The sequence below is a fragment of the Arvicola amphibius genome, chromosome 2 (assembly GCF_903992535.2).
Source record: "Arvicola amphibius chromosome 2, mArvAmp1.2, whole genome shotgun sequence".
NCBI lineage: Eukaryota > Metazoa > Chordata > Mammalia > Rodentia > Cricetidae > Arvicola > Arvicola amphibius.
In genome coordinates, this window is record NC_052048.2 from 7,999,827 (window position 1) to 8,018,161 (window position 18,335).

At 42.7% G+C, this 18,335-nt stretch overlaps 1 protein-coding gene across 1 annotated transcript in view; it reads left to right on the forward strand.

The window, feature by feature from the left end:
• Nucleotides 1-249: 249 nt before the first annotated feature.
• The window catches only part of Gys2 (glycogen synthase 2), a 36,289-nt gene continuing 18,203 nt past the window's right edge, over nucleotides 250-18,335 (forward strand). The window contains exons 1-7 of the mRNA XM_038321040.1: nucleotides 250-609; nucleotides 7,281-7,462; nucleotides 9,909-10,100; nucleotides 11,739-11,921; nucleotides 14,792-14,936; nucleotides 16,125-16,242; nucleotides 17,019-17,139. Of these exons, the coding sequence (XP_038176968.1) occupies nucleotides 489-609; nucleotides 7,281-7,462; nucleotides 9,909-10,100; nucleotides 11,739-11,921; nucleotides 14,792-14,936; nucleotides 16,125-16,242; nucleotides 17,019-17,139 (1,062 nt within the window). The 5' untranslated portion in view covers nucleotides 250-488. The remainder of the gene's footprint in view (nucleotides 610-7,280; nucleotides 7,463-9,908; nucleotides 10,101-11,738; nucleotides 11,922-14,791; nucleotides 14,937-16,124; nucleotides 16,243-17,018; nucleotides 17,140-18,335) is intronic.

The window sequence follows — 18,335 nt, forward strand, 5'->3', positions numbered from 1 at the left end:
CATAAGGAGGAGTACAACTCGGGGAGCCGGAGGGGAGACCGCAGCAAGGTGCCCGCTGCCCCACAGTCTGCAGATGCTGTGTCTGCAGATGATGAAATACTGTATCTAGGGAGCACTTATTCCAGTAGGAGTTAGGTCTAAAGGACAGGGGCTAAAGGGCTGGACTCTTGTCACTCAGTCTGTCCTCTGGCTGCCTGCCCCGCTGTGAACAAGCAGGTTTCACTTGCGATTTTTTGGGGGGGAGGAGGGGAGGTGTCTGTGTGGATTTTAACTGTGGGTATTGCCTTCTCCAGACGTGCCCCGAAAAGCAGCAGCACAGGAGCTGGGCAAGCTTCATCCGGCTGCGAGTTCATGTGACCTCACCTTGCCAGTTTGGCCTGCAGAGCAGAACCCAAGGCTGTCACCTCTTAGCCTGTGCTCCGTGCTCAACTCCTGCGACTTCAGTTAGCTGAAACAGGTTCCCCAAGGCACCAGAGGCCGGGAGAAGAATGCTCAGAGGCCGGTCCTTATCTGTGACTTCCCTGAGTGGGCTCCCTGTGTGGGAAGCCGAAAGACTCCCCGTCGAAGACTTACTGCTCTTTGAAGTCTCTTGGGAGGTGACCAACAAAGGTTTGTAATGCCCCTAACACTGGCCTGTGCTGGGTGTGGAGGAACACAGATTAGGAGACACGGGTGACCCTAGTGACAATGAAATGCCAGAGAGTGGGGCAGAGTTGGATCTGAAGACGCCTGCAGAGCTCCTAACTTTTTCTCAACAGGTAATGAAAACATAAACCTACTCACGAGGTGAAGGAGGAGAGAACTGGACAGGGTGGTGGTGGCTAAATATACACGTTTATGCTAACATTTTAAATTAATGTCATGACAAAATAGGAATTTAAAAGTTATTTTTTGTTTGTTTGAGCATTTTCCTCTGGCATAAGAAGCAAATTAGGCAATTCTTTTATTAGATGAAAAGCTGTATGTGGTCAGGACCAATACATAGCTTAGCTCTTTATACTATTAGTGCTTCTATAAAAAATTCAATAAATGGGCCGGGCGGTGGTGGCGCATGCCTTTAATCCCAGCACTCGGGAGGCAGAGGTAGGTGGATCTCTGTGAGTTTGAGGCCAGCCTGGTCTACAAGAGCTAGTCCCAGGACAGGCTCCAAAGCTACAGAGAAACCCTGTCTCAAAAAAACAACAACAACAAAAAAAATTCAATAAATGTTCTAAAAATTCAGGATAAGATTGTATTAGGTTTTAATTTAAATTGTGTTCAATTAAGAAGGATAAAATTAACCTTTCTCCAACTCTATGCATATATAGACAATACCAAATAGGGAAAAAAATAAAATTGGTTAAAAAAAAAAAAGCAAAGCAAAATGCTTTTAAAATGGAGTAAATCAACCTAAATGATTTTTCTAATACAGATAGTTATAAAACTATGTGGAAACCAGTTCCTGTAGATTGAGGTCGTCTAGTTTAAGGGTGTTGAGACAGGGGGTCACTGTTTATTCATGGGTGACCTGGAACTCACAGAATTTCAAGTGCTGGGACTAAAGGTGTGTGCCGTCACACCTGGCACGGAACTCTTGATTAACAGGCTGAATTCTCCAAGATCATACAAAACCAGGCAGAGAGACGGATGGGTGAACGGCAACAACAGGCCTTTGAAATTTGAAGATGGGACCCGAGAATGGGGATTCTATTTCTTCCTTGGACCTTTTGAGAGTCAGCGTAGTGTCAGAGGTAGAATTATATTTGCCGAGGCAGGTGAGATAATTCACTCAGTAAAATGCTAATCTTGCAAGCATAACGACCTGAGTTTCACCCTCAGAACTCATCTGAAAAAGCTGGGTCTGGTGGCACATGCCTGATGTCCCAGGGCTGGGGAAGTGGGGATGGGTGGACCCCAGAGGCTTACTGGCCAGTCAGCCTAGCAGAACTGCTAAACTCCAGGCAGCTGAGAGACCCTGTTTCAAAAAGCAAAGCCTCGAGAAAGAGGCCTCTGTTGACCTCTGGCCTCCCTGTGTGTGTGCTTACGCCCTCACACGAGCACCCATGGGAACATGGGCACACAAGTGCACCACGTGCACCCCCCCCACACACGCGCTCGCACACACACACACACACACATAGCTGTATTTGAACTCTGTCCTGGTTTCCACCTCATGCTGATTGTCCAAAGTTCTCTAGTATGTATTTAGAAAATACATAAAAAGAAGGGTTAACAGTAGGCTCTTCTGTTTAGAAGCGCCCAGATGACGCTTGGAGAACAGCTCTTCTTCCTCTGTATTAGCAAGGAGGAGCAGAGAGGATCCCACCTTAGCACGGAGAAGGTGAATGTCACATGCACAGCTCTTTCAAATGCCCCTTTCCGGTCACCAATTCTTTCTCTCCAGGGCTCCTGGGAACCGGGCCACTTCTACTACACATGAATCCAGGTGTCCCATGAAAGAAAGGTTTTTCTCTGTAGAGTAGGCAGGAATTCAGTGAGAGAGCTTTTGGAAGGGGAAGATGGGGAGAATTAGTGCTGGGAATCAGTCCTGAAGAGCTGCGCACAGGCCCTTGACACCAGCCGGGTTCTTCTCTCCGTTGAACAAACATGAATGGGGCCTTAGTGATCATTCATGAAAGTTGCAGTTCCGTGGGTCCTATGTGACATTTGTGTAGATCTCTGTCTCTAGGGAGGTTCCTGGCATATAGGACATGTTTAACTGACTTTTTTTTATTTTTTAAACATTTTATTTATTTTTGTTTCTATGTACTGTATGAATGCTTTGCCTGCATGTGCAGAAAGGGCCAGAAGAGGGCGTCTGTCCTCTTGGAACTGCAGTGTGAGCAGCCATTTGAAAGCTGCAATTGTACCCAGGTAGAGCAGCGAATGCTCTTAGCGGCTGAGCCATCTCTCAGCCCCTATTAGTTGGCTTTAGATTGCCATCAACTCATGCTGACATCTTCAACATATATTTAATATTTTCAATCTAATTTTTAAAGTTCTATCTAGATAGATAGTAATTCCAGCCCTCCCTGACAACTCATTGCTACTGTAGCTCCTTTGAAAAACCTAGCTTGAGGCTGTAGTCCTGTGCAGTTTGTGGTTATGATGTGAGGCGTCTTTGAGATCATGACCCCCCCCCCCCCACACACACACACTTCATAGCTGAAAGGACACATGGGGACACCCAGTGACTTCACAAATGGCAGAGGTTGGAAAGATCACCTTTGCCTCTTCCAAATCCATATAACAATTAATTATTAAAATATCCACTGTCATGAAAATATTTCATAGATGAAAAAGCTTTGACTTACTGTCAAATATTAGAGATTTTTGAGGCTTTGGGGTTAAAAAAACCTTACGATATCTAAATATCAGTACTTCATGAATAAAATGAATACAGCATACTCTGGCTGTCCTACAGCGATCTGTGGAGGATGAGAGATGTATTCATAGCCAAGAAAACAAGAATTTTATAAAGTGTTTCCTTTTTATTAAATTTATATGTATGGGGGCTGGAAAGATGGCTCAAAGGTTAAGAGCACTGGCTGCTCTTCTGGAGGTCCTGAGTTCAATTCCCAGCAACCTCATGGTGGCTCACAACCATCTGTACTGAGATCTGGCACCATCCTCTGGCGTGCGGGCATACATCGAGGCAGAATGTTGTATACATAATAAATAAATAAAGCAAAAAAATTATATGTATGAGTGTTTGCCTGCATGTAGGTTACCATGTGCACAAAGTGTCCATGAAGGCCAGAAGAGGGCGTCTGACCCCCTGTAAATGGAGTTATGGATGGTTATGGGTGCTGGGAAATGAAATCAAATCCTCTGCAAGAGCAACAAGTGGTCTTATCCCCTGAGCCATCTCTCCAGTTCACAAAAGACATCTGAAGGGGGGGAAATAATTCTTCAGTGCCAGCATTTTCCAGTGAATGACATGAATGTGGGAAATACAGAAGGAGAAGGAATCACAGTTATTATATATTATGCTTAGGCCCTGAAACAACCATTCCTACTTGTCCACACTAGCCTCAAATTGTTGTTTTTGCATATTCTTACAACTACCCAGCTATTTAATGAAAAGCATCAAGTGTCTACTAGTTGTCAATCACTGGGAGAATAGACTGTCTTGAACAATGCAGAATTTCTTCAGTCCTCTGACATGCACAGGTTCTGTGGGAAGATGGTCATGACTTCATTTCCTAACCCACTGTGATGGGTGTGAGGGCAGAAGAACAAGGTTGTGGACTTGTACTGTGTGCTGGTGGTTAGAGTCAAATTCCCAGCCTACTCTAGAGTTAAGGGAAAGTTATCTACTGGAGAGACGTCTGTGCTGAGACCGATGGACTGAATCATTTTGGGCAAAGATGGTGAAGCAGGCAATAATTCAGTGTTGTGTGTGAGAACTATACTCCCCAAGACTCACTGTGTGTAAACCAATATACACAGTATGTTCTGTTTACAGACCTGAGAGAGAAAATAGGAGTCTGTGGAGAGATGAGAGGCTAGTCAGGGTTAGATTGTGAAATTCCCAATAAATTATTACCTTAAGATAAACATAAGATCCACAGATGACGGAAAACGTGTAATGTTTTGTTATCCTGAGTCTGGTCTGTTTTACGCATGATAATCTCCAGTTGTACCAAATCTCCTGCATTGTTTTGTCCTTCACTTCTGATGTACATTTTTCATCAATTAAATTTGTTCTTTAACAATTCTGTTCACATATTTTCTTTTTACTCTTGCTCTCACCCTCTTTTCTCTCTCTCCCACCCATCATCTTCCCCCTTCCTTATAGAACATTCGTGCCTTTTTTTGTTTTCTGACCACTGATTTTAACCAAGATTGTCTGTGTTTGGAAATATCCACTGGGGACTGATGTATTAGCTTCTTGGTACACAGCTGTAAGGGTTGATTTTTGAAACAGGCTCTCACTGGCTTGATAAGGCTAGACTGTTTGGCTAGAGAGCACTAGGTGTCTGCCCATCCATCTCTCCTGTGAGGATCATAAGTCTGTGCAATACCCTGCCTATTCGCGTGGGTCTGTGCAATACCCTGCACATTCGCATGGGTTTGTGCAATACCCTGCCTATTCGTGTGGGTCTGTACAAGACCCTGCATATTCATGTGAGGGTGCAATACCCTGCACAGGACCTCATGCTTGCATGGCAAACTCTTTACTGTCTGGGTCTAATCTAAGACTTTTTCTGAGAAGAGGACCTGGTATTTTTTTTTTTATCAGATTTCCAGATGACCCAGGGATTGATGCAGAAACAACTGTTTATTAGAGAAATGTTCATTTAGGTCTGCTGCTCACCATATGGAGGTGATGAGTCACTATTGAACTGGGTTTCTTACATACTCTTGATATTAATTCTTTATGAAACTAATATTCAGCAAACTGTCTTGCGCAAGTCTCTGCTGCCTCTGTCAACTGTTTCTTTTGCTGGTTGCTGTGAGTTTTGATGGTATTAAGTGTTAAAATTTTATTTTATTGTGAATAGGAATGCTTTCTTGATTTCTTTACAGGCAAGTGACTTTTAGCCTATGGAAATGTTACTGCTTTTGCATGAGGACTTTTAATCCTATAACTCTACTGATTTGTTAGTTCTAGTAGATTTTCTAGATAGAAGATCATGTAATCTGCAAATAGCAACAATCTGACTTTCTTTTCTCCAGCTTGGAAACTGGTCATTTCTTTCTCATGTCATGCTACTCTGGCATGGGCTTCTGTCACCACACTGAAGAGAAGTGATAACTCTATGAGCACTTTCTTACACAGAGCTTACAGGGAGAACTTTCAGAGTCTCTCCACTGAATGCAGTATTACCTATGGGCACGCTTACCCTGACTTCAACACTGCAAAATGTACAAGTACTGAAATGTCACACACACTATAAAAATGTGGTTATTTAGAAAATAGGGGAAAAAAAGCCATGGCTCTTTTTTGTCTGATGGAGGCTTCCCATTGGCTAATAAAGAAACTGCCTGGCCCATTTGATTGGCCAGCCCTTAGGTGGGCGGAGTAGACAGAACAGGAAGAAGGAAGTGAGGTAGATGGCTCAGTCAGATGCTATGCCTCTCCTAAGTTAGACAGACCACCGTGCCTCTCCTGAGAGAGAAGACAGACGCAATGAAGCTCCAGCCCAAGATGGACGTAAGCTAGAAACTTCCCGGTAAGGCACCATTTCATGGTGTTACACAGATTATTAGATATGGGTTAGTCAAGATGTGAGTAAGAGGCTGAAAATAATGGGCCAGGCAGTATTTAAAAGAATACAGTTTCCATGTAATTATTTTGGGGCTTAAGCTAGCCGGCGGCTGGGAGCCGGGCAGGAATGCAGCCCACAGCTCCACACTACATTTGTCATTCCAAAAGTATCTAGAAAACATGCATATGCACACATTCACACATATACATGTACATATGCACACATGCACACACAAATACATACACTCATAGGCATAGATACATACATTTAGACACACATATGCATACACATGCACATGCATATGCATACAAATACATTCACACATGCAGACTTATATACATGCACACATGCATTCCTCTACACATACACACAAGTTTACCCAGGGACAACAAGAGGGCTCAGCAGATAAATGTGCCTGCAATCAAACTTGGGACCCACAAGGTGGAAGGAGAGGACCAACATTTGCAAGTTGTCCTCTGGTCTTCATAAATGTGCTATTACACACATGCACCTCTCATACATAAAAATAATAACGTAATTTAAAATTTTATGAAAGCTAAACCCCAACTATCTCATCGGGCTCTTGCTTTCCATGTGGGTTTTTGAGACCACAAGGAGAAAAACCTTCCATCATCACACCCTGTGAAACCTAATGCCATTTATCTTTTCACGAAACTGCTCATTTTCCCCCTGTACCTATCTCCCCTTAGGGACTTCCAAAGGCCCATCCATTTGTTGCTCCATGTCTTGTGGTATGATCCTACTTTGCTGCCTGGAGGTTGTGGAGTCAGACTGAGCTGGAATCCCAAGCCCTGTGTGATGACGGGTCCATCGCGAAGTCTCTCCAGGCTTCGCTTTACTTGTTTGTGAAATAAACACAGGATCGTCCCTGTAGTGTTCTGTGAGACCTGTGGGAAACTCCTCAAGTGACTGAGAATGGGCCCAACATTGAACTTTTCAAAACACCTTAAATCACGCCCTTTAAAAAGGTTAAATGGAATGCGACTTTAGATAGTACAGTAATAGACAGTAATTCGTCTCTTGCATCACCAACTGGAATAATATAGAACGGTTTCTCCTTTACAGTTGGGGGCATCTACACTGTGATTCAGACCAAGGCCAAAACAACAGCAGATGAATGGGGAGAAAACTACTTTCTGATAGGTCCATATTTTGAACATAATATGAAAACTCAAGTAGAGCAGTGTGAACCAACCAACGATGCTGTCAAAAGAGCCATGGATGCAATGAACAAACACGGCTGCCAGGTAAAAGATTCTGATTGTCCCTTCCCTCTATACCTCTCAATGAACTGTTACCAGCAAACAACATACACACATTCCGACAACTCACCAGAGATGACCATCAGCCTAGCTTAGGAAGAAGAGAAGATTTGCAAGAAAGACAGTGATTGTTCTTACACAGAGGGCATTTGAGGCACCTTGTGAAGGCTAAGATTCTCTAACAGGACAATGAGTGGGAGCCCCAGGAAGATTCAGAGTTGAGACAGTCTTAAGAAAGTTGTACATAAAGTGGGGCTAGGTCATAGGAGTTGATGACATTATTCAATACCAGTTTACTAAGTGCATACTTTTGGTCAAATGGCTTCTGAATTTGTTCCTTTTCTTTTGCTGTGACAGGGCTGGGAATGTAGTTCAGTGGTAGATTACTGCCTAGCATGCATGACGCCAGGGGCCCTTGTTAGAACCTCACAGCTGCAGAAAGTGAAATAATATATTTCATTGCTGAGATAAAATACCCTATCAGAAGGAAGCTAGGGTAGAAGAGTCTATTATGTCAGTTCCAGGGGACCCAACCGCCTTTCCTGGCCTTCTTAGAAGCCAGAAACACATGACACACAGACATACATTCAGGCAAAATGCCCAGACTAGTCATGCCACATGCCTGGCCTCCCAGCACTTCATGGTCTAAAGTAGAAGGATTCCAAACTGGAAGCCAGACTGGATTACATAGCAAGATACTTCTCACATATGATATTAAATGCAGTATCTATGAACTCAGTCACAAGAAGATAACAAGGGACAGAAAAGCAGAAATTATATGATCCGGACACCTGACTTTCAAATGACCTCACTTAATGAAGAGCGGAACTTGTAGATGACACAGATAAATGGGTGCTCCCTCCAACTTCAAGCTCAAGTGTCAGATGATATCACCACTCTTTTCCGTGTAGCTTGATGAGTAAGTCACACTTTTGCCATGCTGACAAGTACCTGAGAAACAATTCACAGGAGAAAAATTATAGTTTGGGTTAACAATTTTAGTCTGTGTTTAGCTAGCATCATTGCTTTGGGAGGTGTTGAGATGGAATATCATCGGGTTGGAGGTGAATATGGGTTAGAGGTTGTTCAGCTCATAGTAGACCCAAGCACCAAGCAAGGGCTAGGGATTGATAAAAAAAAAATACCCCATTCTTATAGCTATTTAGTTGGAAATTCATCCATTGAGTCAGTTAGTACCTTTGTGACCCAAAAGCTTAAAGTTTTCTAAGCTCTAAAACAAAAAACATACACAAATTTTATTATTTTTATGTAACCTTGTTTTAAAAGCCTTAGTTAGAGCAATAAGACTAGAGAAAGAAATAAAGGGTATCTAAATTAAAAAGAATAAAGCCAAATTATCACTATTTTTCAGATGGCATTGATCTTATATACAGAAAACTCTAAAGAATACAAACTTCCAGGTATTTAAAATAAGAACTTGTTATGAAATGTTATTTTAACTAGGCAGATATGCTATATTTGCAGAATATTACTTGAACTGTGTAAAGGTGTGTTACTTTTGTTTATGCTGCATTTGTTTAACAATGTAAGGATGTGTGTTTAATTAGGTAAAGATGTGTTACATCTGTTTCACCTTGCCTGCCTAAGGCACCTGAGCTAGGCAGGAGAAAGTATAGGCAAGGCTATCAGGCTAGAGGGAATAGGAGGAGAAAGCTAGGCTCAAATAGAAAAAAAAGAAGGATGAAGAATGAGAGAAGGAGGAGAGAGTACAGGACATAACCAGGGAAGAAGGCAGGCAGACATCATCCAGCCAGACATTGATAAGCCATGAAACTAAGATATAGAGAAGAAAGAAAGGTTATAAACCCCATGGAAAAGGTAGATAAAGACAAACAGGTTAAAATTTAAGTTAAACAAGCTTGTCAGAAATGCGCCTATGCTAGGCCAAGCATTCAAAACTAATGGTAAGTCTATGTGTCATGATTTGGGAGCTGCGTGGTAGCCGGAAAGATAGAGTCTGATAGATACACTTTTGTCTCTGGAGAACGATTTCACATTAACCCTTGGTCTGCCATTGTTCTGCCTCCTAGTTTCTTGGTTGTGATAAAAACACTCTGACAAGAGTGAGAGAGAACGGGCACATTCGCCCTGCAGGTGAAGAGGGATATTCTCCGTCGTGGCAGGGAAGACGCCAGGGCAGCAGGCAGGACAGCCAGGGCAGCAGGCAGGACAGCCTACAAAAATCCAAGGCTTACCTCTAGTGGGCCTCTACCTACGAAAAGCTCCACAACTTTTCCAAACAGTACAACCAGCTGGGGCCAAGTGTTCAAACAAATGAGTCAATAGAGGACATTTCCCATTCAAATCCTAACCCTCTGCAAATAATGTTTACATCTTCCAAGCCCAAGTGCACATTCTTCTCTTACGTTCTACTTAAAGAAACACTGGCTATGTTTTCTTTCCGTATCAGGTGTACTTTGGAAGATGGCTGATAGAAGGGAGTCCCTACGTGGTGCTTTTTGACATCAGCTCTTCAGCATGGAACCTGGACAGGTGGAAGGGTGACTTCTGGGAAGCATGTAGCGTTGGCATTCCTCATCATGACCGAGAAGCCAACGACATGCTTATATTTGGGTCTTTAACTGCCTGGTTCTTAAAAGAGGTACAGTTTGCCATATAATGACATAATAGAGGGCAACCTTCTGCATTGAGGATCCAGCAATGACTCAAGAATTTGGAGATAAGGCTTCTATTGATTGTCATAATGCGTTTTAAAAATGATGTCAAGGAAATATTTATCATTCTTTAACTACCAACCTTTGCAACAAAATAGTAATACTTATTAATACTTATCTCATGGAATATTTAAATGAAGTCATGCATATAAAACACCCAGCTATATTGCCTGCTCATATAGAAGTTATGCAAAATATATGCATAAAAGAGATATGTCATGAAAAATACATATAAATTTTAGGCAACAGAAAAGACTTGAAACAGTCCATTTTGTCTATGTATGAGCACAGCTGGACCTAGAGAGACTTCTTGATATTTCCTTTATTCACCAAGGCCTGAAGTGGCCTCAGCAGCTACTGAGGAGTCCTTAACAGCAAATTTTTAGTCTAGAGATGTACAGAGGAAGACCACCAGAAGCCAGTTTCGTAAATGGGGCCAGCCTCTAGTCTTTTACCTTCTCAAAGCACGGTAGCAGGATTTCCGTGCGTGCCTCTCATCACCTCCAGATGGTTACGCCTAACAAAAGTCAGATCTTAAGCAAGGAGACCCCAAATAAGGAGGGAGCTAAGGGCATAGTATTGTGATGGTGCTACCCTTAATACACCTGTCTGATGAAGTCCTATGCAGTACTCACCAAGGGCTGACTGGAGAAGGTGGATAGGCAGCTTCTTAGTAGTAGTAGAAGGGAAGACAGGTTAGTGATTTGGAAAAAGTCTGTTGTAATGACAGATATGCAGTCGCATGGTACCAGTAAGTGCTACCAACTCTTCCTCTACAGTCTTCCTGCCTGAGCCATGGCTCCAAGTTAGAGACCAGCTGCCATGTGGTATTGTGTGTAGTGTGGATGTCTTTGGTGTAGGGGTTTGTGTGCGTGTGTGCGCGCGCATGTGTGTGTGTGTGTGCGTGTGTGTGTGTGTGCGTGTGTGTGTGTGTGTGTCGTGTATGTGGTAAATATGTGTTTGGTGAGTGCGTGTATTTATGTGGGAAGGTATGTGTGTGTGTTTGGTGTGAGGTGTATTTGTGTGTTGTGTTTATTGTATGTATGTGGCATGTATGTACTTACTGTGAAGGTGTATTTCTGTGTGTTAGGTGAGTATATTTGGTGTGTGGCTGTATGTGTGTGTGTTTGTGTGTGTGGTGTGCACATGTTTGGTGTGTGGTATATTCACATGCAGGGGTTTGGGTGTGAAAGAAGCTCACATGGGTAGACTCTGTGGATTCCCTTGATTTCCTCCAAAGTATTACTACTGTTATTGAGTCAGTTACTCAATGAATATTGCTGTCTGTGTCATGTTTATCCAAGTTATTAACAGAGTACCTGATATTTATTATTTGTTAATCATATTTATATTTATTCTGTGGATACAAAAATAAACCTGATCCCTTACTAAAAGGGAGGATTAAGACATAAGATATAAAAACATGAGTCAGTGACTCCTTCCTCTTGCTCAGTCCTCATGCTTCTTTAGACCCCTTTAAGAGGGATACGGTTTGTCACCTCATGTCTGTGCCTCTGCTCAAGATCAAGCAACACCAGTCACTAAAGGCTTTTCTCCTGATGCAGGTGACAGACCACGTGGACGGCAAACATGTCATTGCCCAATTCCATGAATGGCAGGCTGGAACTGGGCTGGTCCTTTCCCGTGCCAGGAAACTTCCCATCGCCACAATATTTACAACCCATGCCACACTGCTTGGGCGGTATCTCTGTGCAGCAAATATTGACTTCTACAACCAGCTTGACAAGGTAAAGCACCCACCGGCCCCACTTGTCCCCTTTCTTTTAAGCTCGCTGAAGCCCAAAGATGAAAGATATTGATCTCTACATTTCAGCTAACAACCGCATGGCAGCAATGCCCTTTTAGCTCATCAGAATTCATGGAGCAGCCTCCCCTGGGTGACAGAGGTGGAGGAAGTTTAACTTTGTTCGGGGTGCAGTGGAATATAGAGGCTGAGAGGTCCGAGTTCTGCTCCCTCTCTGAGGACATGGATCGAGACAGGCATAACAGGAAGGTGACAGTGTACTGCCAGGCACAGATTCAAGGTCTGATGATTGACAGATAGACAACTGGGATCTTAGGCAGACCTGGAATCTGAGCCTTATCTCTTTGTCCCCTGCACGAGTTATTTATTGGCAAATGTTTTAACCAAATGCCTCAGCTTCTCTCTGAAATTCTGGAGTGCACGGTTGAGGTGATTCCAGGGCCAGAGAGCAGATGTCATGGAAAGTGGAGGTGGGCACCTCATGGCCTGTTTTACCGAGTGCCCAAGTCTGTGACCTCAGATCATTTAGTTTTTATTTTTCTTCAATTTTCAGTTGAACTGGCATGATAAAAGTGTCTTCTCAATTTTAATTCTATTTATGTGTCTGTGTGAGTGTGTGTCACAAGTGTGCAAGTGCCCTTGGAGGTCTAAAGAGGATGTCAAATCGTCTGGAGCTAGAGTTACAAGTTGTAAACTGCTCAAGTGAGGGCTGGGAATTGAACTCGGGTCCTCTGTAAGAGCAGCACATGCCTTTAGCCATTGAGCTGTCTTTACAGCATCAAAGCATTTTATATCATAAAGTCAGAAAGATTATCAAAAGCACACATTCGATGGCCATTAACTAAAACAGTGTGCGTTTAATATCTAGTTTACTTATCAAGTCAGTTTAGGGCTTAAAGGTTTGGTTTCACTATTAGGAAAATTAGGAAACTGAAAACTTGAATTTTTAAAAACTTACCCAGACTTAAAGTTCTGGGATCTTATGAATCAGAATGGGTGTCTGTGGATGCACACGCATGAATAATAATCAGTAGCCGGGGGAGTTGATGCCGCTGTCTCGAACACGTTTGGAATGCAAGGTCACGCCTTCTGAGAGCCTCTGACAGTGCAGACAGCAGTGCTAATGAGAGCTGCCCTACAAAAAGGTCAGCTCAAGCGAAGATTCAAGCTTTCAATAAGTCAACAAAGTATTTAAAAAGCCAGGAGACCAAGGAGACTGGCAAACAGTGTGTGGTAACAGTCAACTAATCAGGGCAAAACAACGCCCTGAGGTGAGCACCCTTGCAGTATGGGCCCAGAAGGTCAGGCCTGGATCTTACAATGACCCCTGGAGTCCGTGGCTGAAGAGTGCTTTGTGGTCTTAGAGATCAACAATCAAGAAAATATAATAATGTACTATGGGTGTCTTATTGGGAACAAAGACATCATAGTACGCAGATAGATTACAAGCCTTTTGATTAGTTACATTATTATGCCTTCAATGATAACTACAAATCTCAATCATGTTCAGATATATGCTATGTATTTCAACCCCTTATTCTAGTAAACAGTTCTGCCAGTCACTAGTGGATAACAAGTAGTCAAAAATTAGGTTTTGAGCAATATTTATAAGTATTTTCTTAACCGCAGGAGATTCTGAGCTCACACTAGGTTTACTTTAGGCAACATATAAACATTAAATTATTCTCCTCAACTAAGATATTTAATAGAAAAGCTACCCTAGCCAAGTTCCCTCGCCTCTGAAAGGTTCAGGTTTCCCTTCTGTAAAATGAAGATAGAACAGGTGAGTTTTCTGAGAATTAAACACGACAAACAGCAGAGCTGAATGCCATGTTGGAGACACCCGATGACGCCGTATGTATATTTATCACACATTCTTTTAAGACACTGCCAATGTCACAGGGGGTTTTGTGAGAAATGACCCCAAATAAGTGAAATGAAAGAAGTTTAAGGGTTCACTGAGGATTTGGTTTCTGGTTTTTTGTTTGTTTGTTTGTTTTTTGTTGTTGTTGTTTTGCCTGTTTTTAGCTAAAATATCTGGAATGCACCCACAAAATCTCATAAAAATATTACACTAAGATTGATATCGAGTGACAACCTCACATGTATGGAGTGAGCATATACTCTTTGAAATTAACTTGGAAGGAGTAAGTAACCGAGAAAAGAAATCTCTCATATTTTCTCTTTCAAATTAAATAGGATAATAATTATCCAAACTTTCAGTGTCAAGTTTGGTGTCAGCTTTGTTTAATTTTTTTAATTTTTAATTTTATTTTATCAGTATAGGTGTTTTGCGTACATGTATGTCCATGCACCATGTGTGTGCCAACTGCCTTCTGAGGCCAGAAGAGTGCATTAGATCCCCTGGAACTAGAGTTACAGATGGTTGTGAGCTGCCATGTGGGCACTGGGAATCAAACTTGGGTCCTCTGCAAGAGCAGCCAGTGCTCCTAACCACTGAGCCATTCTCCAGCCCCCATTTTCTCCAACCTTTTTTTTTATTATGGGCCCAACACACTTTTTCTGAAAGACTCTGCTACACTGCCTTTTTCTGGTTCGTTGTTTGCGGTAAAATATAAAATCCTTGGAGGTTAGGATTATCTGTATATTTATAAACTGTGGAATAAGAAAACATGCAACAACATGTCAAAATTTTATGGGGGATGAAATTGCAGTCTAGAAGACATGAAGCAAACAATATTTTTAAAAATACCAGTTTTATAATTTATGCACTAGCGCTTTGATGGAGTTATTATAACTTCAGTCAGCTGTGAGGAAGAACAGCTGTGGACTACGGGTTCTGTTTTGCTTGTGAAGAGGATCGCGCAAGGAATATGTGTTTGTCTTCCACAGTTCGACATAGACAAGGAGGCAGGGGAGAGGCAGATTTACCACCGCTACTGCATGGAGCGGGCCTCGGTGCACTGCGCGCATGTGTTCACCACCGTGTCAGAAATCACAGCCATCGAGGCGGAGCACATGCTGAAGCGGAAGCCAGGTAATCCAGGAGGCTGGCTTTGCCATCTCCTAACACACGCAGCACCCGTGCTTAACGGCTGTGATCTTACCTGGCACCCCCTTGCTTTCAGATACCACTGGGTGCCTAGAGGAGGCTCTTCAATAAATAAATAAATTTTGTCAAATAACCAAACCAAACAAGTGGAAAACAAGAGCCCGAGGACAGAGCAGTGGCAGTGTGGTGTGCTAGGTTGTCTTTGTTCTTTCCGAATGTTCCCTTGGATTTGGGGCTCTCTTGGACTCTGTCTTAATTAGGGTTTCAATTGCTGTGATAAACACAACGGAAAGGGACTTGTGGGGGAAAGGGTTTGTTTCAGCATACAGGTCCTGATCACAGCCTGCCATCAAGGGAAGCCAAGGCAGGAAGTGAAGCGGGAACACGGAGGAACAGAAACCGTGAGGGAACGCTGCTGGTTGACTGCTTGCTTTTCCTGGCTTGCTCAGGACTGTCTGCTCAGAGGTGGCACCGCCCACAGTGGGCTGGGCCAGGCTGGGCCTTCTCATGTCAATCACTGATCAAAAAGATGAACCGCAGGGCTGCCTCATCTCACAGAAACATTTTCTCAGTATGATCCCCTCTTCCCAGATACCCTAGTAAATTGACAAAACCCACCCAGTCAGTCTCAGTCACACACTCATGTTCTTAGAGGACTTCGGCCAACAACGTCCTCCTTTCTCTCCTGATCTGTCTGTGTTTCTCTCTGCCCACAGAGCCCATCTTTGCACTTACACAAATGCTTTGCTTTTTCCTGTTCTAAAGTGAAGTTTTTGTTTGTGGGGCTGCCCTGTTGAAGCATTGCATGCTGTCGTTTCTGGTTGCTTTTAGTTTTTCTTTTTCCCCACAGCCAAATACCATGGAAAAGTAAACCACAGTGTCCACTTCCAATTACCCACCGAGCCTCACGCGCTTGTCCTCCCACATGAACTCGAAATTGCCTTTTTTAAGAAACTACCGAGTTCGGGGTTTTTATTTATTTATTTATTTATTTATTTATTTATTTATTCATTTATTTATTTATTATTATTTATTATTTATTTTGTTTGTTTATTTGTTTATTTATTTATTTAATTAATTATTTAATTTAGTCTCCCTGATATTAAAGGTGAAAAAAAATATGCATTACCGCTCAGAAAAGAGTCCCCATTTTTTTTTATTTTGCTTTTTCAGATGTAGTAACTCCAAATGGCTTGAATGTTAAGAAGTTTTCTGCAGTGCATGAATTTCAAAATCTCCATGCCATGTACAAGGCCAGAATCCAGGATTTTGTTCGGGGTCATTTCTATGGGTATGTTTTTCTTTATTAAAAAGAAGGAAGGGGGCTGGAGAGATGGCTCAGAGGTTAAGAGCATTGACTGATCTTCCGGAGGTCCTGAGTTCAATTCCCAGCAACCCACATGGTGACTCACAACCATCTGTAATGAGATCTGGCGCCCTCTTCTGGCCTGCAGACATACATGGAGGCTGAACACTGTGTACATAATAAATAAAATAAATAAATAAATAAATAAATAAATCTCTTTAAAAATAAATAAAAATAAAAAGAAGGAAGGAAAGAAGGAAGGAAGGAAGGAAGGTAGGAAGGAAGGATGTTCTGTGGCCATGCACGCTTTTAACCTCAGCACTTGGGAGGTGGAGGCTGGTGAGTTTCTGTGAGTTCAAGGCCAGCCTGGTCTACAGAACTAGTTCCAGAACAGCCAGGGCTACACAAAGAAACCATGTCTTGAAACCACCCCACCCCAAAAAAGAAAGAAAGGATGGGGGCTGCAGAGATGGCTCGATGGTTAAGGACACAGGCTCCTCTTGCAGAGGACTAGGACTGTGTTCCAAGCTGGCTCACGACCACTTGAAACTCTAGCATGGGGAGGGGTTCTGACTCCCTTTTCTGGTCTCCAAGGACATGTACAGGCAGGCACACACACACACTCACCTTTTTCAAGGTGGTTTCAAGGCATATAGCTAACTCTTCTCTCTCTCCAGCCCCCTTAAGTTTGAAGAGACTTCCTGCCGTGGGTTTTGGGGCTGTCGTTATGTTTTATCAGAAACTGCTTTGTTTTGTTTTAGTCACTTGGATTTTGATCTGGAAAAGGCGTTATTCCTTTTCATTGCTGGGAGGTATGAGTTCTCAAACAAAGGAGCTGACATCTTCTTGGAATCCTTATCCAGGCTTAATTTCCTCCTAAGGGTAAGGAACCTCTAGGGAGTGGCACATTGACTTTCTTCTGTGGGATGTGAAGAACCTAGCTTTCAAGAGGGAATTTGATTTTGGTATTTTAAAAATGATAACCTTGGGCAGGTAAGACAGGTCAGCCAGTAAAGGTACTTGCTACCAAGTCTGATTTCTACCTCTAGAACCAACATGATGGAAAGAGGGAAAGACCCCCAGAACCCCAGAAACTGCCCTCTTAATACACACACACAAACACACAGACAAACACACAGACACACACATGGGGGGCGGGGAGACGGAGACAGAGACAGAAAGAAGGAAGAGGAGGAGGAGCAGAGGAATGTAACAAAACATTAAAAATGACGTAATTCTGGAAACCTGCTCAGTTTACATGTTGGAGTTATATGTCAGTCACATGTGTCTTTGTTCATGATCTAAAGTACCTTTTTAAATCACAGTTTTGTACTATACATGTATGTTAGAAAGCCATTTTAATAGCCCTTTTCTTAAAGGGAGTTTGTTGAAAGATACAGCAATGTCAAGCAAACTAAAAGCCACAGATCATTTATTAGAAACCAAATGTTAGCCATGCTGACACACACACATTTAATCACAGAATTCAAGAAGCAGCAGGATCACTGAGTTCAAGGACAGCCTGGTCTACAGAGTGAGTTCCAGGGCAGCTAGGGATGCATAAAGACACACTAGCTTGAAAACTTAAAAAAAAAAAAAGGAAGGAAGGAAGGAAGGAAGGAAGGAAGGAAGGAAGGAAAAATGAATGGAAAGAAGAAGAAACAAAACCAGATGTAGCCTGTGGGTGATAATACAGCGTCCTGATAGATATCGCCCTTGGCATCACACTTAGCAACCCGAATTCATACAGCTCTAGCTGTGGCTGCCCCGCTGCATGAAACAGTCAAGGGTCACAGCACTAGCCTTCCACAGAATAGGAAAGATGTTGCTAATTCAGTTTCTCCCCGCTTTTACCATCTACACCAGCTCCCCAAGTTGACAGATCTCCAACTGTTCATTTCTGAAGGGTTCCACCAACATCAAGAAGGTCCTACCCCTAATAGTATATCACCTTTGCTCAGGAAGTAGGCCTTAAAAAGAGGAATTCAGCAGAGAAACCCAGGCCAAGGAGACAGCTGTAGACTTATGGCTTTAAGTCATAGCTATTGATTAAAGTGATTGGTTTCTATTCCAAACCT